This window comes from Melopsittacus undulatus, chromosome 8, assembly GCF_012275295.1.
Source record: "Melopsittacus undulatus isolate bMelUnd1 chromosome 8, bMelUnd1.mat.Z, whole genome shotgun sequence".
Classification (NCBI taxonomy): domain Eukaryota; kingdom Metazoa; phylum Chordata; class Aves; order Psittaciformes; family Psittaculidae; genus Melopsittacus; species Melopsittacus undulatus.
In genome coordinates, this window is record NC_047534.1 from 55,139,886 (window position 1) to 55,166,836 (window position 26,951).

Genomic DNA, 26,951 nt, shown 5'->3' on the forward strand with positions numbered 1-26,951 from the left:
CTGCCCTCTCTCTTAAATCCTTAGTTTATGAAGTAATTCCATTGAGGACACAACAAGGTTTGGGTAATAAAGTCAGCTCTAAAGCATCCCTACAGGTCAATGAGAAGTGACAGTCTGCCCCTGTTTTGAGGAATGTCTTTTCATTTGAAGCAAAACAATGAAGGGAGGATGTGTGTAAAAAACTATGACAGCAGTAAAACTGTGTACAATGGTTTTTCACAGCCACAAGAGTCTCAGTTGTCACTGTTACAATTGTACTAATGTGACGGGATGACTTTCAGCCTTCCAGTGCCTAAAGGGGCTGCAGGAAAGCTGGAGAGGGGCTTGGGACAAGGGCCTGTAGGGACAGGCCAAGGGGAATGGCTTGAACCTGCCAGAACAGGGGAGACTGAGCTGAGCTCTGAGGCAGAAGCTGTTCCCTGTGAGGGTGCTGAGGCGCTGGCACAGGGTGCCCAGAGAAGCTGTGGCTGCCCCATCCCTGGCAGTGCTCAAGGCCAGGTTGGACACAGGGGCTTGGAGCAGCTGCTCCAGTGGAAGGGGTCCCTGCCTGTGTAAGACTACAATAGGACCTGGCTTCCAGACAGGGTTGGCAAGAAAGAGCTAGCCTTGATCCGTCAACTAAGAGTCACCAACAATGAGCCCTCAAACCCCTTTTCAGGTACATAACCAGAATTAGAGGATCCCTATGTATGGGAACCATGAAGCTTGCAATGACAACCACTCCTTGCCACAAGACAAGAAGTAATAACTGTTAGGGTGGTGAGATACTGGAATGGGTTGCCCAGAGAGGTTGTGAATGCTTCATCCCTGGCAGCATTCAAGATCAGGCTGGACAGAGCCTTGGGTGATATGGTTTAGTGTGAGGTGTCCCTGCCCATGGCAGGGGGGTTGGAACTGGATGATCTTGAGGTCCTTTCCAACCCTAACTATTCTATGGTTCTAAAAGATCAGAAACCTGCTTCCGTTTGAGCACTGTGTGACTATTTCAGTCCCAAACATAAGTGAGTGTGAAGGACAGCAACCAGTTGCCAGTACCTGCACCAGGAGGAACAGGTGAGAACAACCTTTGTAGACATCCTCAGTCCCCATGGGCAAGCCCCAGGTCCAACCACAATATTAACACGTTCTGTTGGAAGAACCCAGAAATGAAGCAACAAAAATGCTGCAGGCCAAGTTTCACAGACCATCACCCTCTTGCCTAGCATCTGTCTACCCAGCTCCAACAGTTCTCCCCACTGACAGCCTCAGATTGTATGTATTGCCATGTATTAAGCTGGCAGCAGAAGTGGTGAACAACTGCAATTTGCAGACATAGTTTTTGAAGACTTCCCTAACACAAAAATCCTACTTTAAGAGCAGGAAAAAACCCTGAACACCCAAATTCCATGCTTTTTCATAGCAAAGTGCATGTGCATATGCCTTCCTCACCTGATATCAACATACAGTATTCTACTAGCACATCAATACTCCTAGTGGAACAAAACGATTAAGTTAAAACTTCTCAGCTCTGACCACTACCTTTAGTTTTATACAAGGTGTTCTGCCCCCAAAAAGCATCCTGTTATCAATTTAACATTCCAACCCCTAACCAGACTGTTAGTATGAGCCAACAGTAGCTCGTAGTTATGACAAAGTATGTGGTGGGTTATTTGTGGTAGCCAAAAAACGTCAGCCACTAAATACCTTGACCTTTTTTCTCGAAACACTTAGTTGACACTTTCTTCCACTCACATAAAAACCCCCAAAACCAACACCAAAACAAAACCCCATCCACCAGATAAAGGTCCCTTGTCACACGAGCACTAACTCATCCTTTCTGAAATGGGAACTAAATAATTGGGAACAAGATGCCATGAGAGTGAGCTTTCTGCTGAGGCAGATGTGAACATCCCGTTGGGAACCAGAGGAACCCACACCTTGCACACCCCATCTAAACCACCATGCTTCCCACTACAACTCAGCTAGGCTCAGAAGAAACTTGGGAGTGATGTGTTAAGAGAGGGAAAACTCAACACCCCAAATTAACAGTGAAATCAAGTTCTAATTAAGATGTGAAACTATGTGATGATACATTTCTATCTCAGGACTCATTCTGAAGCCATCAAGAGCACCATTTCCCATCTGGGGTGGGTGACAGAATAGATGTGAACTAGAAACAAATATCTTCAGCCTCTTTACAGTAGGTAACGTCTGTTGAGAGTTTCAGCTCAGTCCCAAAATAAGCCTGACCTCCAAACTCCCAGGAAACAGAAGACGAAACAATTCCATATTCTGGATGTTTAAAAAGCTGATCACAAATTCAGGCCACAGCAAGAAGCACTGTAGCATTCACAGGCTGCTCCATCAGCCACCTGCAAGTCTGGAAACCCACCTTCTTCCTTCCTCAGCTAACGTTTCCTACATGTAAATCATGTTATGCATCCAAATGGCCCAGGCTGCCCAGAACCACACAGCAACAAGCACAAGAAACCTCCGAGGAAAGAAACAAGCGTAGTCATACGTTGTTTTAAGACCCTGAACAGAGCTGAGGGGACTACCACCATAAGCAACTCCAGAAGACAAAGCCACACAGGTTAACACCAGTGGGATGCTCCTCATTGCTACACAGACACATAACACAGTTTAATCTTTGACTCCTTCTACTCTTAACTACATTGTCCTTGCATTAGAAGGGAACGAGCGAGGCATCTTCCTGCAGAGATGACCTGGAAGAAGTGACAAATGACCCAATTCCACATCTCCAGGGCTTAGGAGAGTAAAAGTGAAGGTGCTCAAATAGGAACGCAGAGGAAGCACCATGCCTTGTGCTCTGCAGAAAGAGGGTTTTGAATGGCAAGATTTATTTCTGCTGGAGGAAGGGTTTCTCTTCCCCAAACCATGCATCTGGTTGCATAAGCCAGCAAATTATAGCTATGTGCCATGGGAAAAACACTGCAGCAGGAGAACTGGGAAAGCTCTGTATAGGATAAAAAGGAGAAGTCTTCTGCAGTCTGAAGCTGGTTTGAGGCACAGCTTTCAAATCCAATGTGGTTTTCGGATAGAATTACACAAGTAGCATTTGTGTCTAAATGAGACCTGTTCTTCACAATTACCATGCCTTAATGAGAAGCAGTGTACATTCAGGTACCTAAAAATGCAGACAAATATACAATGCACTACCATTAAAAAGGCACAGGCTTTAAAAGAGCACATGGAAGGCTTTTTTCCTCCAAAATCTCCACTGCAGTTGGATTATGGTTTTTAAAGAGGGGTTTCTAACCTTCCATCTCCTTCTGAGCACAGAAGGAAAACCCATTTTAGAGCAACTAGAAGAATCACTATACTTTGCAGCAAGAAAGAAATGGCAGGGTTAAAGAGAACCCAACAAGCACTGTTTAGGGATTCCTTTTTACCCTCAACTATTACTTTTCTAGTACATGAAGAACACAAACGATTGCCAATCAAGAGATTAAGATCTTGTACAAGCAGAAGGATCCATAAGAGCACACGTGACCAGAACTATGGCAAGAGTTGGAGCTCCCTCCCCATCCAAAACTCTTCTAAGCTAAACACTGTATTCGGGATTTGGAGTCTTTAGAAAGCAGCAATGTACTCTGGGTTCATTGTTCTCTACATCTAAAAGCAAACACTCTCCCAAGCTTTCACTATGAAAACCTGGGACAAAACCAAAGACAGGTTTTGATCATAATCTTGATTTATTTATAGGGGAAAAGAATGTAATCAACAAGAACAGACATTACCCCTGCCCCAGCACGACTTACATGGCATTTCTATTAACAAAGTACACATACAAAGCAGAAAGGAACTTGCTCTCAAGTTGCTTCTTTTCCTCCCTTCACACTTCCTCTGGGATTATGGCAACATCCTCCCAAGTACAACTGTCTCTACTTCACAGCACACTTAACAAAAGAAATCCCCTGTTCTATCCCTGCAATCTGCCTGTTCACACACACACACACACACATGACCCTTCTTTCAGGCAGAGGTCAGGTACAATCTCCATGCACCAAGAGCACTGTACACCCCACAGAAAGGCTACTGGAAGCTTGAGGAAGCTGCCGTCAGCAACAGCCTTCCACCAAGGGTTGGACTGTGCTCTGATAAATAGAGGGAAATAACTGTCAATCTCCACCGGTCTCAGACCACTATTCCTTCCTCTGCAAGTAAGGAAGTCTGGAATATCAATGACAGTGGGCTCCATTAAAGCAGCATAAGCAGATGTCAAGTGATCACAGAACACCAGCACATAACATAGAACCACAGAAACAACTAGGCTGGAAAAGACCTTCAAGACCATAAATTCCCACTTTTACCCAAGGACTGCCAAGGCCATCACAAAACCACATTACCGGATGCTGAAGACCTGCCTGCAAACGCTTTCAAGTCATTCACGCAAAGCAGAAAAGGAATCACAGCTGGTATCATAAACTAAGCCTTCAGAGGGGCCACGAAGTTTGAGCTGACATTATCACTTTATGCAATCAATCCCGCAGCTATGCATCAATACAAACTTCAGTATGAAGGGAGACTTGGGAGCAGCTCCAGTGCCTAAAGGGGCTGCAGGGAACCTGGAGAGGGGCTTGGGACAAGGGATGTAGGGACAGGCCAAGGGGAATGGCTTGAACCTGCCAGAACAGGGGAGACTGAGCTGAGCTCTTAGGCAGAAGCTGTTCCCTGTGAGGGTGCTGAGGCGCTGGCACAGGGTGCCCAGAGAAGCTGTGGCTGCCCCATCCCTGGCAGTGCTCAAGGCCAGGTTGGACACAGGGGCTTGGAGCAGCTGCTCCAGTGGAAGGGGTCCCTGCCTGTGGCAGGGGTTGGAACTGGAGGAGCTTTAAGGTCCCTTCCAACACAAACCAGTCTGGGTTTGGTTTATGATATCCCAGCTGACCCACAGACACCAGTGGGCACAACACAGAGCTGTGGCCACCAACGAGAGCACACAGGTGCCAGTGGCTCAGTAGCACGGCTCACACATGGCAGGAACTCCTCTTGCACAAGCATCAGCACGTGTCATGTACTGCTTCCTACCGCTGAGCAGGCATGCAGGGACAGGTTACACCTGGCCAACACAGTTACCAACCCTGCGCTTTCCCCTGCCTCTGCACCGAGGTTCCACACTGAAGGCAAGGACAACCAGCCATGAATCATTTCCTAAACCACAGCAGAAGGCAGCCAGGGTATTAAGGTAAAACAACGCCATTTTTGCACACCTAGATATATTGAAAACTGCAACATCTGAGGAGCAGACTGAATGCTCCCACCCCAGGACCACGGCACTTACAGGCTTTTAACTCTCCTGTTAAAGGCACAGCTTGACAGCATAGCCAGGGACAATGCAATAATGAACTGCATAAAGGAAATGCTGCCTCAGTCTCTCTGTCCCCTGCATGCTCTCCTGCCTGTCCGCAGGGTGGGCCACAGCACAGAACCCATGTGCAAAACTCCTCACCCCAATCCCATCAAGGAAACAAGTACAATTGCCAGGGGTCACAGAAGGAGCCCTGTTAGCATCAAACACAAGCACAGAGGTGGAATGGAAGGAACTGTACCTTTGGCAACAGCAAACAGACAGATCACAGAATCCCAGCCTGGTTTGTGTTGGAAGGGACCTTAAAGCTCATCCAGCTCCAACCCCTGCCACAGGCAGGGACCCCTTCCACTGGAGCAGCTGCTCCAAGCCCCTGTGTCCAACCTGGCCTTGAGCACTGCCAGGGATGGGGCAGCCACAGCTTCTCTGGGCACCCTGTGCCAGCGCCTCAGCACCCTCACAGGGAACAGCTTCTGCCTAAGAGCTCAGCTCAGTCTCCCCTGTTCTGGCAGGTTCAAGCCATTCCCCTTGGCCTGTCCCTACAGGCCCTTGTCCCAAGCCCCTCTCCAGCTTTCCTGCAGCCCCTTTAGGCACTGGAGCTGCTCTCAGGTCTCCCCTTCAGGAGCCTTCTCTTCTCCAGGCTGCCCCAGCCCAGCTCTCTCAGCCTGGCTCCATACAGATGCCCTCATCTTTCGGACGGCTTTGAGCACATTACCAAGCCGAACCCTCAGTCTAACACTGCAACTTTGCCACCTCTGCTCAGGGGCGCATTAACTACAGAAGTAGAGACAATTTCACCACATTCCTGCCTGGAAACTCAGTACAGGGCAGCTCACAAACGTTCGGCAGGATGAAGAGATCCGAACCCAGGGGTTTAACACTGCAGCTGTAACTAAAGCCACTTTAACGCGGTACTTCAGACCGTGCAGCCGCACACACACTGACCGCTCCGCCCGAACCCAAACCCCCTCCCGGCCCTTCCCAATCGCCTCAGAAGGAGCCTCTCCCCCGGGGCTGCATCCGCCTCCCTCAGCGCAGCTCCTCCGCCTCGGGCCGGCCCCGACCGAGCGGAGGGCGCAGGCCCTGCCCGGCCCCGAGGCCGGGTGTGAGGAGCCCCGCAGGCCCCTCCGCTGCCCAGGCCCCGCTCCGCTCGCTCACCCTCGGACAGCTCCAGCTCCAGCTCCGCCAGGCTCTCCCGCACCTCGGCCGGCAGCGGCACCGCCTCCAGGGAGCAGCCGCCGCGCTCCGCCGCCATGCTGCGGCCCAGCAGCGAGCGGGGCCCCGCCACAGCCGCCGCCCAGCGCTGCCGCAGGTGGGGCCGGGCTGAGGGAGGCGGGGCCGAGGACGGGAGCACCGCCCCGCTCCGCTCCGGGGCCTGCTGCGGCCTGGGCCGCTTCAATGGGGGTCCCGGTGCTTCGGTTCCGTGCCCTGCTGCTGCCCTGCGGCCCCATCGGGGACACCGAATCTGCACTTTGTGGTAACCCCCCCACCCAAACTCACCGTTCCTAAGGACAGCCGCCGTTGGAGGGCACTGCGGACGGCAGCAGGAAGCGGCTGTTCCGGAGCATGGGGTGAGGCTGTCCCAGCCCAGCCGCAGGTTGCGGGGTGAACGGGTGCAGGACACCAAGGTGTGAGCTTCCTGCGGTATTCCTGCATGGATCTTGGGCTCAGTCCTGGCTCCAAGGACACCTGCACCAGTAACTGTCATGGAGCTAGAGTGGGGGGAAGAAGCTTTCCGCTAACAACTGCTGTGGGAAGCAGCTCTCTGGGGTGAGCAGGTCCGTGGTGGTGGCAGCTGTGGGGCAGCAGCAATGCGTGTGCTCTGCCTAGCCCCCACCTTCCCCTCCATAGGGTAGTGCTGCAGAGGAATGCGGCTGTGGGCCCTGGCTCTGAGCTGCAGAACAGAGGCACCGCTGCTGAGGGTCAGTACATGGGTGCTGGACTTCACTGTGGGTGCTGGAGAGGGACTGCAGTGATGGGATGAGGGTGATGGGTTCAGACTGAAACAGGGGAAGTTCAGGTTGGAGATAAGGCAGAAGCTGGCACAGGGTGCCCAGAGAAGCTGTGGCTGCCCCATCCCTGGCAGTGCTCAAGGCCAGGTTGGACACAGGGGCTTGGAGCAGCTGCTCCAGTGGAAGGGGTCCCTGCTCCAGTGGCAGGGGCTGGAGCTGGATGAGCTTTAAGGTCCCTTCCAACCCAAAGCAGGTTGGGATTCTATATAGAAAGACCAAGGGGAGGGAGGACTTATTTACTGTAAAACCAGAAGAGCAAATCCCAAACTCACAGAAGCTTACGTGTAGTAGGGCAGCTATTCCGTTAGTCCGAATGATCCTATTGAAACACTAAACCCCAAACAATGTTAGGAACAGCAAGACAAGTAAACAAGCAAGGTAACAAATAACCACACAATGTAGGCATTCACTAATAAAATGCCATTTTAATAACTTCTTTTTTTTACAAGGAATCCACCTATACACTCTAGAAAAATAAACACCAAAGAGACTCTTTGCAACGTACAGTACAGCAAGGCAGGCACGCTTCAGCTGTTAATGTGGTCATGTCACAGGAGAATGTAAACCACTGCTCTTAGGGGAAAGTTATTTCCTCTTAAAGTACTAAAATATAATAAAAAGTCATATAAAAAACAGATGCAAAAGCACTGCCCTTTACTCAGCTGCACAAGAGGTCACAAGTGCCTCTGTTATGTATGGACCGACTCAGAAGGAAGCAGTAACCGAGGGGAGGTGTTGCAGTAGGGATCGCAGGAGCATCCTCATCACTTCGTGTTCCTCTGGCGAGGAGGGCCTGGAACTTGTCCTAAATGTAAATGAATGAGTATTAGAAACCCGTTTGTGTTACAAAGCAACAGGGTGCACTTTGCAGCGTGTAATTTCCTCCATGTGCTTCATACAAGCTACCCTGAAAGCAATTCCCATTTTCATGAGCCACTCAGGAACAATACAAACCAAGATGTGGAAGCTTCCCCATCTGCCAAAGCAAACTTCCACCATCAAACCAACGCACAAACAGGGTTGTGGTGTTCAGCTGTACTGCTCTGGTGATGATTTAACACACATTCTGTTGCTGGAGAAAGACTTGTCATTGAGTAATGTTTTAAAGTCCATCACAGCATTGTTGTAAAGGCTGCAGCATCCCTGTGTAGTTCCTGACATCATTCTGTAATGACTGGCATCATTCTGGAGACATGGAAATTCCTTACGTGACAGGGACTTTCCACACAGAATTGCTATTAATGGTGTGCCAGTGGTGGAATACTTATTCCATGCTTACCATAAAGCAAAATGCCTTATTTCTACAAATGCTGTCAGGTTTCAATTCTAACATTTGTTTCTCTTATCTGCCACAAATAATTGCTGTATATGGGGAGGGGGAAGAGACAAACAAAAAACCCCAAACCCACAAAGTCATGGAATTAAGGTTCCCAGGCAAAATCCTGCTGAGAGCAATGCCAGGAGTTCCCTTATGGAAGTGTCACTGTAGCTGCTGGCTTTAGTGATGTAAGCAAGACTAGGATATTTATTAGCTCAACTCAGCCAGAAACATATGCAGTGTTTCAGGCCTTCCCCAGAGCTGTTGTCCAACCATACCAGGCTCCTGGGTTGAATGCTGACAGAGCCAAGCTCCTCTTGAGAAACACATCTTTTTAGTGTTTAATCTCTTAGCACTAAAGGATGTGTTAGGAATGCAATGTGTGATCATTCAAAATTTGCCTTGGAAGGTAATTTAATCATTATTTTTCCAAAAGCAGTTAAGTCTGATTGCTTGCCTAGAGATCAAGGACCACAGTGACCCAAAAGTAGCCTCATGAAGTAAGCTGACTATGGGGATGAGCAGCCAGAAGTAACATGGGGAAGCAACCAGCAACAGCAAAGGGATAAAGGTTGGATCAAAACACTGATGGCATTACCTGACTTAGTAACCCACATTAGCTCAGACCAGGGGAACAACATAAACCTGGATGGGTGAAGCAAGCTTTGGGATAGATGCACCAAAGTCCCTGGAGGAGCAGCTGTCAGCAGGCTCCTCAGGAGCCTCCACACCTTACTTCTGTGATACAAGACTAGAACATTAAGTAATTCAGTCTAGAAGTTAGGTGGGAGGTTCCTAAGTAGCAAAGTTAAGTGCCACTACAATCCTCTGTGTGCTCTTCCATCAGCTTTAGGATTAGATGCCTGTTTTAGTATCATCCTATTTCTGTTTAATCTGCTGTGGAATATAAGGAAGTGATAAATGAGGTAAGTATTATAGTGTGTGCTGCAGAGAAGGCCCTGTTCAGCTATTGCAGTGGTTCTCTTTGCCTTTAAAGTTGTGTAGAGAGCTAATTGGCTTTATTTAAACTGCAACACTTGCTTATTTAGACTTGATAACAGGAGGGAAGTGGAAATCACATGAAATTATTCAGCCTCATCTCTGGAGAATTTCCCTAAGAACTTCTTTTGAGACATGCCATGGTTTTTGATAAGAGTCACAAGATGTTTTCATTTCAGAGATTAATCCCTCTCCCACTCAATAATTACTCCTTAAAATGAAGCTCTTCACATGCTACAAGTGTTATAGGCAATATAGGAAGAGCATTGCAAAAAGCAGGGGAAGAGGTTGTTCTCACCTGGGTGCATACCCCCCAGTCTTTGCTGGATAACCTCCAGGCGATGGATGTATTCCGTTAGGGATCGTTCAGGATCCTCAGTAGGCACAAGTGACTTTTCTGAACCCGAACTTGTGGATGGATGCAGTCTTAAAAGGAAAACAAATTATTTTCTTCTCATGCTATACCCTCAAATATAATAGTTACATTCATGAAGCAGCAACTCAGTGCAAAGCAAACTGCAGCAACAGTAAAAGCCACCACCACCAAAGAGTTACATGTAAAACTGGGCAGCTTTGTATACAGGGGAGTCAAGAGAAAGGATGTTTTGATGCGAGCTGGTGTATCTATGAATATCTCTCTAGGTTTATGCAACACAAAGTACCTCAGGTAAGAAAGCTGCAGTCAGAGGCAAGCCCAAATGGCCAAGTGAGAAGACCACTTCTGCAGAGAGAGAAGGACTGAAGAGGAGCGTGCTGCATCCAGGCATGCATGCTCCTGTTCAGCAGGTAAAATGCTATCTTGAAGGACAAGGTGGAAAAGGAGCACCCTTCAGATGCTAACACTGTGTTTCCTTTCTGGACATCAACAGCTACATACTGGAGGGGACACTGTGCAAACACACTGCTATTTGGAGATTTATTCCTTCACCCTGCACCTTAGGATTAGTGGAAGTTGGCTCCTATCCATCCCTTCCTTCCATATAGCTTTGCCAGGAATAAAAGGGAGCAATAGGTAACATTTAACCCTTCTCAAATCCACGTTAGCCTTGAGTTGCCACTAACCCAGTCACACTGGGTAACCAGTCAGGGCCTGCTGTTATTAATATCCTTGTTCCATACAATGCACATGACTTCCCATGGTAGGTTTGTGGCTGTCAGACCCAGACACATGCCATGATATAGAGGATGGGGTAGACAAAGTCCTCTGGGAAGTCTCATGATTGTCCAGAATGTTTTGCTAACCTCTGCAAAGCAGAACAGTACCTGTCCTTAGTGCCAAGCACCATCCAGCCCCCAAAATCAGTGAGCAGTGTTAAAAACCACAAATAATTTGGAGCATCTTCTGTCTTTGGTACCTCTGGATCACCACAGCCACTTCCTTGCTATTCTTTTTGTCTTTAGGAAGGAAATTCTTGCCTACTGGTTGAACTTTCTAATCTATCATGGAGGTGAAGGGACAAACACATCCCAAGTTGACAGGACTGAGAACACCTACTTGCCTTCCACATCAACTCCTGCAAATCCTGACTTCAAGGAGGAAGCCAGGTATGAGGAGTGGTCTGGGAGAGGAGGTACTATACCCAGTAACGGGCTATGCAGTGGCCAAGGTTACCCTGGGTTCCAGGAGAGCCTGGGACTGGGAAGGTCAGTGATGGTTCTCTCTCACAGCAGCACTGTGCAGTGTCACCTGTGAATCCAGCCCAGTGACAAGCAGCTGGGGTTGGATTTCTGTGCAGATCTGGTCCTGATTCATGAAAAACTGCAACTGCAAACACCCCACAAGAGCTCCAGCTCTCATTCTGTGCATCCCAGGGGCTGACAGCAGCTAACACTAATGCACTGCTGTCTTAAGGTAGGGGAGCCACTTCCACGGGGTGCTCAGAAATTTATCTCCAACTTGGACAGCAAAGGCAATAAGATTTACCCCTCACAGAATGCTGACAAACTAGAAACCCAGACTGGTTTGGGTTGGAAGGGACCTTAAACTCATCCACTTCCAATCCCCTGCCATGGGCAGGGACACCTTCCACTAGAGCAGGATGCTCCAAGCCCCATCTAACCTGGCCATTGTAAATCCCGTAGCCTGTCCACATTAAACTGGGGAACACCACTAGGAATGCTCTCGGTCCAGGAAAGTCAATGTGCTTAAAGCAAATGAGAAGTTTTCTCCTGTAACATCTTGAAAGAAATAAACCATTTCCCAGGTGTAAGAAAACAAATCCCGCTTCCCATTCCAGTGCCTCCTCCATGCAGTGCTGATGCTTCCCAAAGCCTGTCCATTGGGGTAGTGCAGCAGAGGCAGTGACCATGGACTGACCTGCGGGGTAGGCGGTGGGATGCTCTGGGGCAGGGGGTCCCCAACCTTGTGGAGCTGGTTCTGGGGCGCAGCCCGGTGTCCCGGGTCGGGGGGGAGCTCACGGCTGGGGGCTGCAGCTCATCCAGGACCTCAGTTCTTGCACCAGGGGCTGTGTTAAATAGGAAACAGTTCAAAACACACATGCTGGGAATCATCGTAAACGTTCTGCTATCATAACCATACGCAATAAAGCCCATGGGAATTACAGCACAATTAAACTGTATTTAAGCTGCATTTAAAACCAAACACACTTTCTCCAGCCAACTGCTTCTTTTTGGTTTGGTTTTTGTTTATTTTAACCAGATTTCACAGACGTTTTGCATTTCACTCTCCAACAACTGCTTCCTGCAGATGGAGAACTCGCCCTTTGTTCTTACTCCAGACCTGATTTCTCATCAGCCGCTGTTCCATCCACACAGAGGATGTCCCAATGGCTGAGATCAGCAAAATACTGTATTTTCTTTAACCTTAGTTCTTCTTGTTTGCTCTAACTACATGTTACAGTTGAATTACACTGCCTGACTCTAGAGACAGCATAGAAACGAGATCGGGTTTGTCGGGTTTGGTGAAGGTTTGGGAAGGGAAAGGGGGTGTTTTGTTTTCATTAAAACAGAAAAAAAAACCTTCAGAAAAGTCCTTTAACTCACCAAAAAACTCAAAACCAAACCCAAATATTATTTCTATGAAGCTGCCAGGATGCTGTTTTGCAGAAGTTAAGCAGGGATTTCAGGACTGAGGTTTCGTAATGAACCACACCACAGTGGTTCAAAGAATCCCAGCCTGGTTTGTGTTGGAAGGGACCTTAAAGCTCATCCAGCTCCAACCCCTGCCACAGGCAGGGACCCCTTCCACTGGAGCAGCTGCTCCAAGCCCCTGTGTCCAACCTGGCCTTGAGCACTGCCAGGGATGGGGCAGCCACAGCTTCTCTGGGCACCCTGTGCCAGTGCCTCAGCACCCTCACAGGGAACAGCTTCTGCCTCAGAGCTCAGCTCAGTCTCCCCTGTTCTGGCAGGTTCAAGCCATTCCCCTTGGCCTGTCCCTGTGTTAACAGGTGAACAGATTTTGCCACTTCTATAGGTATATGTTGAGGTTTATTTTCAAATGGAATGCATCACTAAAGACAAATTATGATAAAACAAAGTACCAAAAGGCTTACCTGTGTAACCTCCTGTGCTGTGAGCAATGGTCTCAGCCTGTGTGCTCTTCCTGCCAACTCTGTTCCACTTCTTCACCAAAAACTTTAACCTTGGTAACAAAACAAGTTTGGGCAATCATTAAAAATAAGCCAAAATACACTGAATTTTAATGTTAAACTTTGCTGGCACCAAAATAAGAATCTTTGCAGGAATGGAAGAAACATTCTTCAGCTGTGGTCATCAGAATGAAGGGTCATCCCATTTTACTGTGCAGTGCTCCTCTACCTTTTGGAAAGGTTTGCTCCTTGTGGCACTGCTCCTGCACTGTCCCTCATTCCCAGAGTTCTGTGGCAGCTCTTCCTGACTAGGAGAAGTAATTTGGAGGTCACTGTTTCTACATCCTTTGATATGGCAATCATTATTGCCTCCATATAAAGGACAAGAGCTGAAAGACATTCTGTGTCATTCAGCTTGTTTTTCACTTGGGATTGCCCCAACTCCAGGGCAGGACCTTGCATTTGGCCTTGTTGAACTTCATGAGGTTCTCATAGTCCCACCTCTCCAGCCTGTCCAGGTCCCTCTGGATGGCATAGAGATGATGGCATTTAAAACTATTCTTTTCATTAAATGGTCTCAAAACCCATTACGAGATGGCATATTGTCCCAAGTACACTTAACACAATCCATCTGATAGCGACAGAATATGATAGACTCAAACCCAATGAAACAAAGGGCTACCAGATTCAAGAGGGGAAAACCATCACTGATGAGATGATCACATTCTGAAACAAGACAGACTATTCAGTGAGACCAAACAGATAAGGATCAGATCTGAAAGGAAAACAGCTTGTAATGGCTGTGTGCTGATTCTCAACTAGATTGCTGCTGGGTATCCCTCAGGATAGAAACAGATTTGTATCAGTCTATAGTTGAGTTCACATCCAAGTTAGCGCTGACTTTGCAATAGGAGTTTAGCCAAAGTTATAGCTAACACGTCATAAATCATGGAAAGCTTTGGCTGGAAGGAACCTTAAAGATACCTGGTTTCAGCCCCCTGCCACAGGCAGGGGCCCAGGTCACAGGAATGGGAATCTTGCATGATACCCCTCCACCAGTTTGAACTAGTTTTGGAGATAGCTTTTGCTTAACATTCATCTAGGATAAGCCATAGGAATTCTGCTTTTCCAAAATCCCCAGGACAATATCACATAAGAGAGACCGTGTTTTGGCTTTACCTTGATATGGCAATGATGGCCCTGGCTGCACATCTGAACTTGGTAAAAGGACGGGAACGTGATCCAGAAAGCTGCAGGTCTGCAGGCGAGGGGTAGATTCCCATGCGTGCTATTAGGGAGAGGGTGGCCTGTTCACAGTCCTGAAACCCACCGAGAAGCAGCAAGAGGTATTTCTTCTGATAAACCAAAGCCTTTCTAAAGCTCTCTGCTCTGAGGTACTTCCTATATAATCTCTGCAGCTGGAGAAAAAGCAAAAGCAGGAAACAACAATTAATCCAATCTGTTAAGATGTAGCTAAAGAAAGCTCGGAAGAGTTAGCAGCTTTTTCCAGCAGCATCTCCCCACAACACGGGTATCTAAAACATATGTGGCTTTACCAAAATATAGAAAAATAACTTATAATTATGAAGCATGGAAGCAGCGCAAGTTTCTTTCTACTCTGCTCTCGTGAGACCTCACTTGGAGCATTGTGTGCAGTTCTGGTGTCCTCAACATAGAAAGGACACGGAACTGTTGGAACAAGTCCAGAGGAGGCCACGAGGATGATCAGGGGCTGGAGCACCTCCTGTATGGAGACAGGCTGAGAAAGTTGGGGCTGTTCAGCCTGGAGAAGAGAAGCTGCATGGAGACCTCAGAGCAGCTTCCAGTATCTGAAGGGGGCCTATAGGGATGCTGGAGAGGGACTACTCATTAGGAGCTGTAGTGACAGGACAAGGGATAACGGGTTCAAACTGAAATAGGGGAGGTTTATATTGGATATAAGGAAGAAATTCTTTACTGTTAGGGTGCTGAGGCACTGGAATGGGTTGCCCAGGAAGCTGTGAATGCTCCATCCCTGGCGGTGTTCAAGGCCAGGTTGGACAGAGCCTTGGGTGATATGGTTTAGTGTGAGGTGTCCCTGCCCATGGCAGGGGGGTTGAAACTGGATGAGCTTAAGGTCCTTTCCAACCGTAACTATTCTATGATTCTGTGATTCTAAATGTGATTCTGAGCAAGTATTTGTGTCACAGCCACCATGACTCAGCCCATTTTGGTGCAATGCTATGGGGTGACACTCCTGCAGTGGACACCACACATAAAGGCTTGTACCAAGTCTAATGAGTTTGTGTATATCTGTGTAGTCCTGGCTAGGCCTGGTTACTGCTTGGTGTGCAAAACACCAACCACAACCAAACTGTCTTCACATGGATCGCTGATTTCATGGGCACAAGGGCAGCAGGAAGGATTCTGTATGTAGCTAAAAAGCCCCCATGTTTGGAGTGTCAGACTGCCTTAGCTCTCCTGAAGGTTTCGAAGCAACACAGTCATATCTTCAACTCTAAACCAATTGAACTCTAACAAGAAAATTAACATCTGCTTTAAATATTAACCAGAAAACACACTGGGATAGGTGCCCATCAGGCTTGAGTATGATCAAATGTGTCAGAGGAATAAAAAGTATTTAAGATTGGTGAGGGCAGATTAAAAATAATGGATGTTGGATATTTTCATGCTTGGACAAGAAGTCTGAACCTCCCTCTCCTTTAAGAGTAGCAACTGGTTCCACAGACCTTGGTTATTTAGGGTGCATGTTCCTATCTAACACCAAGGAAGCTACATAGGAACTTCTCTGATGAGGTATATAGGGGAAGGTGTTCCTAATTTAATATGCAGTGTGTAAAACTCTTCATCTTTTAAGATAGTAGCTGAAGCCTACAGCAAATAAGTGAAACCTAAATGCCATAATCTGACAGATATATCTTCAGAAATCCAAGCTGTCCATTTCCTGACTCCTCTGCAGCAGAAGTTTTACTCTCATCTTTGTTAAAAGAAATAAAAGAGAATTACTAAATTACCTGTCCTACATGTGACATTAATCCCTTAGGCAATGCCTAAAGAACAGTACTGCCAAGGACTGAACTCTCCCGAGGTTTTTATGATCCCGAGTTGGTAACAGTTCTCACACAGCAAAGCTGCACAATAGACAAGATGGTGAGAGCGAGCCATGTGTCAAAGGCTGCTATGACATGTCAAAGCCTGTGGCACTGCTCTCCCCGAGCTCCAGGCAGCCCCTTTGCTGGCCAGCATGAGAATTTTACCTTAGGACTGGAAGTTTCCACCAGTGGTCTGTTTGCAATTCCAGCACTGGCTTTAGCCAGCTCTGATTCAGCCTGTTTGAGAGCTTCCTGCAAAATGTGCCTCTCTTGCTGCCAGGATTCTCTTTCCAGTTCTTGAACAGAGTTGGCATCATGCGTAGATCTGATCTAAAAAAGGAAACCCAAAGGAAGTGAGCTGTGATGGGGTTTGCATATTACTCCCACAGCAAATCTCTCAAAGAGAGTAATAACCTAACTCGATGGACCAAAACTGTGAAGATAACTAGGCTGAAAACCAGCAGTGGCCTTCAGGTGTTACATGGTAGGATGGGCAGCTGAAGCACACAAGCAGCCTTCTTTACACAGGATCAAAGCAATTGTTAAGCAAGCTATCTCTTCATTACAGACCTCTCTGAGCGGCTGTACAGGAATCCTATTCCTTTCAGTAGCAGTCTTCTCAATGCTTGGAATCTGAGAGCTGGGCTTGTTCAGCCCAGAGAAGGCTTCTGAAGGGGAGACCTGAGAGCAGCTCCAGTGCCTAAAGGGGCTGCAGGAAAGCTGGAGAGGGGCTTGGGACAAGGGATGTAGGGACAGGCCAAGGGGAATGGCTTGAACCTGCCAGGACAGGGGAGACTGAGCTGAGCTCTTAGGCAGAAGCTGTTCCCTGTGAGGGTGCTGAGGCGCTGGCACAGGTGCCCAGAGAAGCTGTGGCTGCCCCATCCCTGGCAGTGCTCAAGGCCAGGTTGGACACAGGGGCTTGGAGCAGCTGCTCCAGTGGAAGGGGTCCCTGCCTGTGGCAGGGGTTGGAGCTGGATGAGCCTTAAGGCCCCTTCCAACCCAAACCATTCCATGAGTGTATGAAATGCTCTTCACTTCTCAGCATATTTAAAATGAGTTGAATGATGCTTCAAGAACCTAACACTACCCTCAGTACCATTTTGAAATTAGGCATTGATTTCTGTCCAAGTTAAACTCTTGTCCTGTACTTATCATCTAACTCACAGATGTTCTATACAATTTCAGGTTTTTCCACTGAACCTTTTTTATCCTGAAGGATGCATTTCCCTTTGTATGTCCTTCACCGGCATAGCGGCTGTGCCATATCACACACTGAGATGAGACTGAAGAGCACTTTGAGAATGAGGGCAGAGATAAAAACTTCAGGTATAAAATACACTTCATATAGATAAGTATATAGTTCAGACATGGGGGGAAATACCCCATGTGTATCATACTTAAAGGGAGGAACGCTGCTCTATACTGGCCTCCTCAGCAAGCATCCCAGTGAGGCTCCTGGTCCCACTATCCTAGGGACCTACAGACCTACAAAAGCTCAGTTTGAAGGTGGTAACAGATACTTGTAATATCTGAAGGAATTCCACATGAGTCATCTATGCAGTTGATTCTACTGCACCAGTTGGCTTTTGACTGACCAGTTGACTCCATATTCACCTTGGCACAGGTTTTCCCTTTTGGCATTTGCCACTTTCCCTGTCTAATAGTCCCACGTTATCACAGCTCAAGGAGGTAATAGCAGTATATTCTGTTGGTCTCCAGAGCATGTAGTTCAGTATGTTAAAGGAAAGAGAAATTCAGGGAGGAGACTGAAGCAAAAGGTGATTCTGGAAAAGAAATCAAAGAGGGCAGAGAGAAGGGAACGTTTGTGCCCACAGAAGCAACGATACCAAGATGGGTTTTGCTGTCTAAGCTGTTGCAAGGCAGACATCTTTAGAGTGCTTCACTAAACTTCTTTTGTTAAACAAAACAAAAGAAGTTGGAAAACTTGAGTCCCTTGATTTTAGCATGGCTATAGTCCCTAGGAGCCAATTGCAAAGTGTGGTCCAACAAGAGAAGGGATTGCTATTCTGCATGGCATTCCTGGGCTTAATGGGATGAGAGCCTGGAAAACCTAAATGTTGTGAAAAGCATTTGGAACAGAGTTGGTAATGCAGAAGACCTAACGGCATCAGTGGAAAAACAAACAACCCAAACTAGTTTTCTTTACCAGTAGAGCAATGACTGAGAGGGAGCTGAGCCAGAAAACCAGCTCAGCTCTAGAGGAAGTTCTGCTAAGTCCAATTTAAATAGAGCCATAAGGTTGTCTCCTTCCCCCTCCACAGGCTCTCTGAGCACTCTGTCCACAGCAGAGAACTCTAAAGCTTTGTGAGAGGAAGGCGTAACCAAAATAACTCCATGGACACCCCCCAGGGAAGAGGTCACATCCCTCTCCTCAAGGCTGGAGATGATCCATTTGGCAACCACCTAAATGGCTGCACAGGTGACATAAGGGAAGTATTTATTGTGTTTTGTAAGCATTTAAGACACAGGCAGAGCTTGCACCCTGCCAAAGCAGCTTCTGATACATCTTGTGTTATGGAGTACGTGACAACCACACGGGTTACGAAAGCCTCTTCCTGTACCAGAGACAGACAGAACTATTTCCCAAAGGTGTGATTCTGGGGATCTGCTATCCAGCAGGTGAAGCAATAGAGGCAGAAGCAAACAAGAGCCAGGACCGTTAAGTACCCCTAAATCCCCCAATTTTGGCTGAAATGTGATTGAAGATCTCTGTTATGAGGGAAAGATATAAATGATAGGGCAAAGTCATCTGGTGGATAAGATGGAATTTAAAATAGTGAAGTTTTTAGAGTGTATTTCATATCAGTAGATCAGGACTCAGTCTTTGACAACCCTTAGACTTGCATAAAGCATTTGCAATACTGCAGACATCAGTCAGAACAGCCCTCCTGAGATGACAAACCACTCCTGGGCTTCCTGAAAACGAGCTGACAGTTCACTGAAAACCAACTGTCTCTGGATGCATCCAGAAGCAGCAGACACATATCCCAAGGATTGATACCCCTGGATATATTACTGTGTATCTAGGAAGCAAAACACCATTAGAAGCAAGCTTTGCAGCATAACAAAAGAGAGAGGCTGGTACTAAAATATGTTCATACAGTGACAACATGAGGACATGTTTTTTCCCACCCCCAAGGCAAAAAATGAGTTTTGTCAGGATGTTTTACTGAAAAAGAAAGGGAAGGAAGTCAATCAATCAACTGACATGTACGCTGCAATCCAAAGAGTACAGAACAACTTCCTGATGATCGACATATAGATGCTGTTTTCCTTACCTGAGATGCAGGAGGAGATAATAAATCTGATTTTAGTTCCTTTAATGTCTGCAGTAAAGAGGCTACAGCTTCATCACTTGATACAGGCCAATCATTGATGGTTCTGTCAAACAGAAACACTTTTTCAGTATCAGAGTGATCTGTAGTAATGTGAAAGTACATTTGATTCCTCCTCCCCACTGGCTGCCCTCAAAGTTTCGGGGCTGTGTTTATGCACTCTTCATCACACAAACTACTATGAATGCACACAGAAATGAGCCAGTTCTGTCAATTTTTAAGAGCAGCATTTCTGCACAGGCTTTGTTCAGAAGCCTGCACTTTACACCAGTCTGAAATTCCACCATGCAAATTCAGGCTGCAGCAAAACACCACCAGTACCTTACTCTGCTGCCAAAGAAATAAGAAATTAAATGCTACTTGGCCATTCATTCCTGACCCTTTGCCTTCCCCTGCCATGCTCAATGGAGTTTCCCATTCTACCCATGCAGATGTGTTGATGAGCCTGCTGTTTTGATTGCTCTCTAAGCACACTGCTGCAGCTGCCAAACTACCAACCAAATCTTTCCCGTAGGGAGTTAGGTGTTAGCAGGGTTGCTTCAAAGATCTAGTTCAGACACAAGATTCTAAGGGGAATGGCTGCAGTGGATGGCAATAACCAGTCTGCTACCACCACAAAAGCATGGGCTCAGACAAGGCTGAGTCTTGGAAGCAGAAACACTGCTCGCTGCCTTCAGCATGGGGTTCTCAGCCACGACCCACACAAGTTCATCAGCAAAGTGGAAAGCAAATGACTATGTTATGGACTACTCACTTATCCACAGTTTTATCTATGAACTCGTTCAGGTGCACAGCTACAGAAAGCAGCTGCTGCCTTATCTTCTCTAGCTGTTGCTGCTGCTGTTGCAAATGTGGTTTCTCAGTTTCTTTTGCCATGGCCTGTTTCACGTTTCGATCTTTCCTGGAGGTACATGACAGCTCCTGCTGACGGCTGGGTGACAGGAGACTGCGTTCTTCTAATAGTGCCACTGTTCCCTGCAGGTCCTTAATTCTTTGTTCATCCCTCTGGTGTTGCTGTTCCAAGTTCTGCTGTTAGAACAGAATAAAGAGTAGGCAATTGCATCATATACATACACATGCATATGCCCATATATATATATATGCATATGAGTGGGTTTTGGTTTTGTTTTGATATACGCACACACAGACGGCAAGTAAAAGCATCCCACCTAACTATCTGTATCCAGCATATCCATCCCAGTGTTCCTTAACTCACAGACCACTCTTAAGGGAAGGGCCACCAGGAAGCCATTCAATGACTCTGGAATGGGTATTTTCTCCCTCTGTTTTCAGACGTGGTGACTGAGAAGGCTCCAGAGAGCCTGCAAACCTTCCCTCCTCCCCTCACGAAAGCCAAAGAGTTGAGAAACAAGAAGGGCAAAATGCAGACTGCTGCAAACCATAATTAGGAGCCTAGCTCAAAATAAGGGTAATGACATGAAACCTAATTCAGTTCCATTCTGTGTTTAAGCCATATCCTTCATCTGTTAACTGTCAATTCCCAGCATAGCTAAGATGTAAAGATCAGCTTCTGTCAACAGCAAACCCAGACACAACCCTGTGAAAACAGCTGTATTTGAGCTCTTTTTCTGCATTTCTCATCTAATGTGTTTTTCAGAAAGCTTTGTTTCAAGGGAAGGAAACATTTCCATTAAACAACACCACCCACAGGGTTAAATCCCAGTTTGTGGCTATTTCAGTGTAAGGCAAAGCTTGCAGAGCTTTCTCACCAGTCTCTCTTGATCTCTCTTCCAGTTCTTCTGCTTCTCTACCTCTGTGTGTTGCTGCTGTCTCCTCTCTCTGTCTCTCTCCTCTTTCTTGTTTTTATCTTGCTCTTTCATGGCCTTGTAGAGCAACTGCAGTTGTTCCCAGTCAGCTTTCAGCTTTGCCTCCCTCTCCTTCTGGGCCTCTAAGGACCGGATTACCTCCTGCTTTTGAGCCTGGAGAGACTCCAGCATAGCTCGTAGCTTGTCATTGACTTCTCTCTCCTTCTGGGTTTCTTCACAGCACATCTGTACCTCAGCCTCCAGCTGCCTTTTGGAACGAATGGCCTTCTGGTGCATCTTCTCAATGATAGCAGCTAGCTCCATGCTTCGGGACCTTTCTTCTTCCAGCTGGCCTTGGAGCTCTCGAACAAAGGCCTGCTCCAGCAGTGACTCCCTGTACTGACAAGAAGCACCTTCCTTCACTCTCGCGCTCAACTGCTCTGTCAAAACACGTTCGTGATTCAAGGAATTCAGGAGCTCCAAAGAGCGATTTTTCTCAGCATCCAGATCCTTCTGGAGCTCCAAGAGCTTGGCCTGCTCCTGGGCCAGCAGAGCTTCACAGCGGGTGTGCTCGATCTGAAGCTCCTTGCGGAGGTTATCACTGACTGTTTGCTCGTGCTCCAAGGACACAGCCAGCTGGCTCTTCTGCACCAACTGCAGCTCCAAGGCAGCCTGCAGCTCCTGTTCAAAGGGGGAAGCACAGACACTGTGGGGCTGGCTGGCATTCAGTGATTTCCGGCCTCCTGTTTTATCCAGGAAGACTGAACTAAAGTAGTTCAGGTATTAAAATGGCAAGTTTAAGTTTCTAATTACAAGTGCTGGAAGCATAGGGAGACCTTAGAGCAGCTCCAGTGCCTAAAGGGGCTGCAGAAAACCTGGAGAGGGGCTTGGGACAAGGGCCTGTAGGGACAGGCCAAGGGGAATGGCTTGAACCTGCCAGAACAGGGGAGACTGAGCTGAGCTCTTAGGCAGAAGCTGTTCCCTGTGAGGGTGCTGAGGCGCTGGCACAGGGTGCCCAGAGAAGCTGTGGCTGCCCCATCCCTGGCAGTGCTCAAGGCCAGGTTGGACACAGGGGCTTGGAGCAGCTGCTCCAGTGGAAGGGGTCCCTGCCTGTGGCAGGGGTTGGAGCTGGATGAGCTTTAAGGTCCCTTCCAACCTAAACCAGGCTGGGATTCCATGACACCAAGTAACAAAGTATGTAATGTTAAAATAGCTCTTCAATTAGCAAGACCTTCAATAAGTGAGGAATCACTCAATCCCCTTAAGTTACATCTGAAGCAGGAATAACCCACGTTGATTTAAAAAGACTGAAAAATCTAAGCAGTAAAAGTAGCTGTAAAATCTCTGGATTTTACAGCCCATCTGCTTAAAGCACACAGTACAGACAGATCCAAATAATCCATCCTGAGATTCCTTTTGGGAATCAGCCTTCCTTCAGAAGGAAAAGCAGCAATGAAGGGGCAGTCCCATGGTGCTTGCAGACAGTCAGAGCTGACCTGTCCTCTCATCTGGTAGAAAGCCAGGTTACATGCCAAGTGGCATCAGCTTTTTATAGCAGTGCTAGAAGGGATGATTTGGGAATGCAAGACTGCAGGGATGTGAACTGGGAATCCATTGCACAGCTATACTTAGGGCAATGCACTTTTCTCTTTGCACTGGCTAAAATGGGCTCTGCCTTCCCTGCATAAGCTTCCTTTTAAAAGCTGGAGGATGTTAGTGCCATGTACTACCATGTAAGTAGTAACAAAACTCCCAACAAAACCCACTCACAAACCTAAACACCTATCAGAAAGATGATGTGAGAGGCCAGACTACAAGGAATGGAGTTAGAATTGTGTTTCCTCACTTAAGGCATTGAACTAGGATTGTTTTGGAGTTGGGGTTTGGTGTTTAAAGCTTAAAAAAAGGCTTATGTTAAAACTTCTTTTTCCAGTCACTGTAGGCCTTTTACAAGAACCAAGTCACTGTTATCCCAGTAACAGAGAGAAAGCTCTTCCTCTATTTTCTGTTCAGTTTAGAAGAAAGAGAATAAAAAGACTTTGGTTAACCTCCAAGTTATATTGGAAAAGCTCCAGTTACTCTCTGCCAAGCACATGTACCACTGGACCGTTTCCTTTAGAATCACAGTTCTCATACGCATCCCATCCTTGTAGCACATTTGCTCTGCAATCAAGGGTGCAGTTACACAGTTGGAGTATCTGGCTCTCCCTACACAGCAAGGGGCAGTACTGGTGAAACGTGAAAGCGTTAAGGCTCTGGAAACACTAAGAAGATACAAAGAGAGGGAAAAAAAGCCATAACACTTCTGCTTATTTCTGTATGTGCAGTTAGGAAGGGCAACAGAAAGCGTTAATTCTGTGAAGAGAAAATAAACCTATGCACATTTACTAGCATGTTTTTGTTCTATAATAGTTACTAAACAAAACTGACCTGAAAAGAAAAGACCACAAAATAACCTGTTAGTTATGTTAGTTAACTTCATGCACCAAGGGAGGTGACCCGAGGCACTGAGATGTAGGGCATTACCTCCAAGGCCTTTGTCTTTTCATACTCTGTTTTCTTATGCTGAAGCTGCTGTTCCTCAAACAGATGTTGCAGCTCAGTTTGCTTCAGATGCTCAGCCTTCAAGTCTTCAAGTGCGGTTGTCAAAGCCTTTTCTTTTGTCTCCAACTCAGACCTGCAAAGTTCAAAACGTCACTTCTGTCTGTGTTCAGAACACAACATCCTCTTCCAACAACGCCAGCAAGGTATTTTGGGTTACTTGTTGTGAGCTGTCTACTGATGTGTTCCCTAAAGCCCATTCTACAGAGCCTGTTTTCAAGTCACAGCTATTTAGCAGCTGAAAACATTCACCTTCCTGCAAGCAAAGCTAGTATTTCACTATTTAGTAACAATAAAGAGAAGTTACCTACACTGGCAGAGCAAAACTTGTCCTGTGAAAGGAAAACACCAGGGATGTGCAAGGTGGGGAAGCATACACAAGGTGACAGACAAAGAGAAGTACCAGCCAAAAGACTAAGCCAAAGCTGCAGGAGTGGGGTACGTCAGGGATGCAGGGGTCTAGGCCATTACTAAAGGAAAATTAACACAGCCATGAGAAGTGAGAGGTTCGTTTCCCTCCTCATGTTTCCAAGTGCTAAGCCAGTCGTGGATCCTCATTGGATGTATATAGTATATAAAGTTCTTTCAGACCTGCTGATGAGTAAAATAAGTGTATAAGTTTCTCACCGTAACTGGTTCAATTCCCTCTGAAGCTCTTCTAGGGTTTTCTGCAGCTTTTCATTCTCTTGCTTACTTTCAGAAAGCTCTGATTTCAGGGCTGCTTTCTCTTGATTCAAGAGATCACATGTTTCAGAGGCTCTCTTCTGCTCCTCAGACAGAGTGCTCTGCAAGTCACTTACAATCGATTTTTCCTCCTGAAGCTTGTATTCTAATAATTCAACTAGGATAAGGAAATGTCATTTGTATTAGAGAGAACGTGACAATATGTTATCCCTCACCCTGACCTACTGGGATATACTGCAAGTAACCTGTTGCTAATGGACTTCAACCCTCATTAAGCAAACACATCCATTTACTGGCAAACATATATATAAAGGAATTATTTTACTGTCCTTGTTTGTGTTTCTACATGTACACACTATTTAAGAGTCCCCCTCAGTTCTGTTGCTTTGGGTTATTTTACAGCTTCTCTTTGCTTTTCACAGAGTTTTCTTAACTACTGACATTACAAAGAATTCCTTCACCTGCTAAATCACAGCAACCTGAGTGCATTAGTAAAACTGAAGAATTGTACAGCGTAAGAAGGACATGGAGCTGTTGGAGCAAGTCCAGAGGATGCCACAAGGATGAGCAGGGGCTGGAGCAGCTCCTGTATGAAGATGGGCTGAGAACATTGGGGCTGTTCAGCCTGGAGAAGAGAAGCTGCGTGGAGACCTCAGAGCAGCTTCCAGTGTCTGAAGGGGACTACAGGGATGCTGGAGAGGGGCTCTTCATCAGGGACTGTAGTGACAGGACAAGGGGTGATGGGTTCAAAATGAAACGAGGGAAGGTCAGGTTGGAGACAGGGAAGTTCTTTACTGTGAGGGTGCTGAGGCGCTGGCACAGGGTGCCCAGAGAAGCTGTGGCTGCCCCATCCCTGGCAGTGCTCAAGGCCAGGTTGGACACAGGGGCTTGGAGCAGCTGCTCCAGTGGAAGGGGTCCCTGCCCGTGGCAGGGGTTGGAACTGGATGAGCTTTAAGGTCCCTTCCAACCCAAACTATTCTATAATCTGCTTCTTTGCAGAAGAATCTTTTTTTGCCTTTCATCTTCCAGGCAAAAAAAGGAAAGAGCTGGCACAGAAGGCCAGAGAACAAGGACTCGGGGGATGAGCACCTTTCCTCCGAAGCTGATGTTCTCGTTTGCTCCCAATTTCTTCTGCATTGGTAAGGGTTTCCTGTAACTGCTGTAGCTTCTCTTGGTTCTGAAGATGCGTCATACGGAGCTGTGCTCGCAGGTCCTGTATTTCAGAGAGCAAGCTATTCCGGTCTGAGGAGAAAAGGTGCTCTACAACCATCTGCCTCTGTTCCTCCTGAAAACAAACCAAATCCTATTAAATCCACAAGGCTATTACCATATTTCCTAAAAATGTGAACCCTACAGACACCTTTGCAGTATAAGGCACTTCAGATGACCAAGTTCATGCTTCACATTAATGCAAATGTTAACAGTGAATAACAAAGAAAACCCCCACTTTACTAGCTTCCAAATAGATTAATAGTTATTAATGATGGTTGATACATAATTATTACCACAAATCATTTGGTCATTACCTAAAACCTAAACATGAACATGAGCCAGCAGTGTGCACTCACAGCCCAGAAAGCCAACCGTATCCTGGGCTGCATCAAGAGAAGCATGACTAGCAGGTCAAAGGAGGTGATCCTGCCCCTCTGCTCTGCTGTTGTGAGACCTCACTTGGAGCATTGTGTGCAGTTCTGGTGTCCTCAGCATAAAAAGGACATGGAACTGTTGGAACAAGTCCAGAGGAGGCCACGAGGATGATCAGGGGCTGGAGCATCTCCTGTATGGAGACAGGCTGAGAAAGTTGGGGCTGTTCAGCCTGGAGAAGAGAAGGCTGCGTGGAGACCTCAGAGCAGCTTCCAGTGTCTGAAGGGGGCTATAGGGATGCTGGGGAGGGACTCTTCATTAGGGACTGTAGTGATAGGACAAGGGGTGATGGGTTCAAACTGAAACAGGGGAAGTTTAGATTGGATATAAGGAAGAAGTTCTTTACTGTGAGGGTGCTGAGGCACTGGAATGGGTTGCCCAGGGAGGTTGTGAATGCTCCATCCCTGGCAGTGTTCAAGACCAGGTTGGATGAAGCCTTGGGTGCCATGGTTTAGTGTGAGGTGTCCCTGCCCATGGCAGGGGAGTTGGAACTGGATGATGTTAAGGTCCTTTCTAATCCTAACTATTCTATGATTCTATGATTAATTGCTGAAGCAAAAATTTCCTCATTTGGAGTTCGCTTAATATCTACTCTGTGCAAGAGAGGTCTGTGGAGCTCCAGA

At 47.0% G+C, this 26,951-nt stretch overlaps 2 protein-coding genes across 2 annotated transcripts in view; both read right to left on the reverse strand.

Moving 5' to 3' along the window:
- DIP2A (disco interacting protein 2 homolog A) overlaps positions 1-6,595 on the reverse strand; it is a 93,443-nt gene extending 86,848 nt beyond the window's left edge. Inside the window, exon 1 of the mRNA XM_034065516.1 lies at positions 6,467-6,595. Within this exon, the coding sequence (XP_033921407.1) occupies positions 6,467-6,563 (97 nt within the window). The 5' untranslated portion in view covers positions 6,564-6,595. The remainder of the gene's footprint in view (positions 1-6,466) is intronic.
- Positions 6,596-7,725: 1,130 nt separating this feature from the next.
- The window catches only part of PCNT (pericentrin), an 88,064-nt gene continuing 68,838 nt past the window's right edge, over positions 7,726-26,951 (reverse strand). The window contains exons 41-52 of the mRNA XM_034065772.1: positions 25,774-25,969; positions 24,628-24,841; positions 23,926-24,076; positions 21,364-22,080; positions 20,388-20,662; positions 19,577-19,679; positions 16,443-16,607; positions 14,365-14,603; positions 13,150-13,238; positions 11,955-12,102; positions 9,936-10,063; positions 7,726-8,125 (exon numbers count right to left, since the gene is read on the reverse strand). Coding sequence (XP_033921663.1) covers positions 8,085-8,125; positions 9,936-10,063; positions 11,955-12,102; positions 13,150-13,238; positions 14,365-14,603; positions 16,443-16,607; positions 19,577-19,679; positions 20,388-20,662; positions 21,364-22,080; positions 23,926-24,076; positions 24,628-24,841; positions 25,774-25,969 — 2,466 coding nt within the window. The 3' untranslated portion in view covers positions 7,726-8,084. The remainder of the gene's footprint in view (positions 8,126-9,935; positions 10,064-11,954; positions 12,103-13,149; positions 13,239-14,364; positions 14,604-16,442; positions 16,608-19,576; positions 19,680-20,387; positions 20,663-21,363; positions 22,081-23,925; positions 24,077-24,627; positions 24,842-25,773; positions 25,970-26,951) is intronic.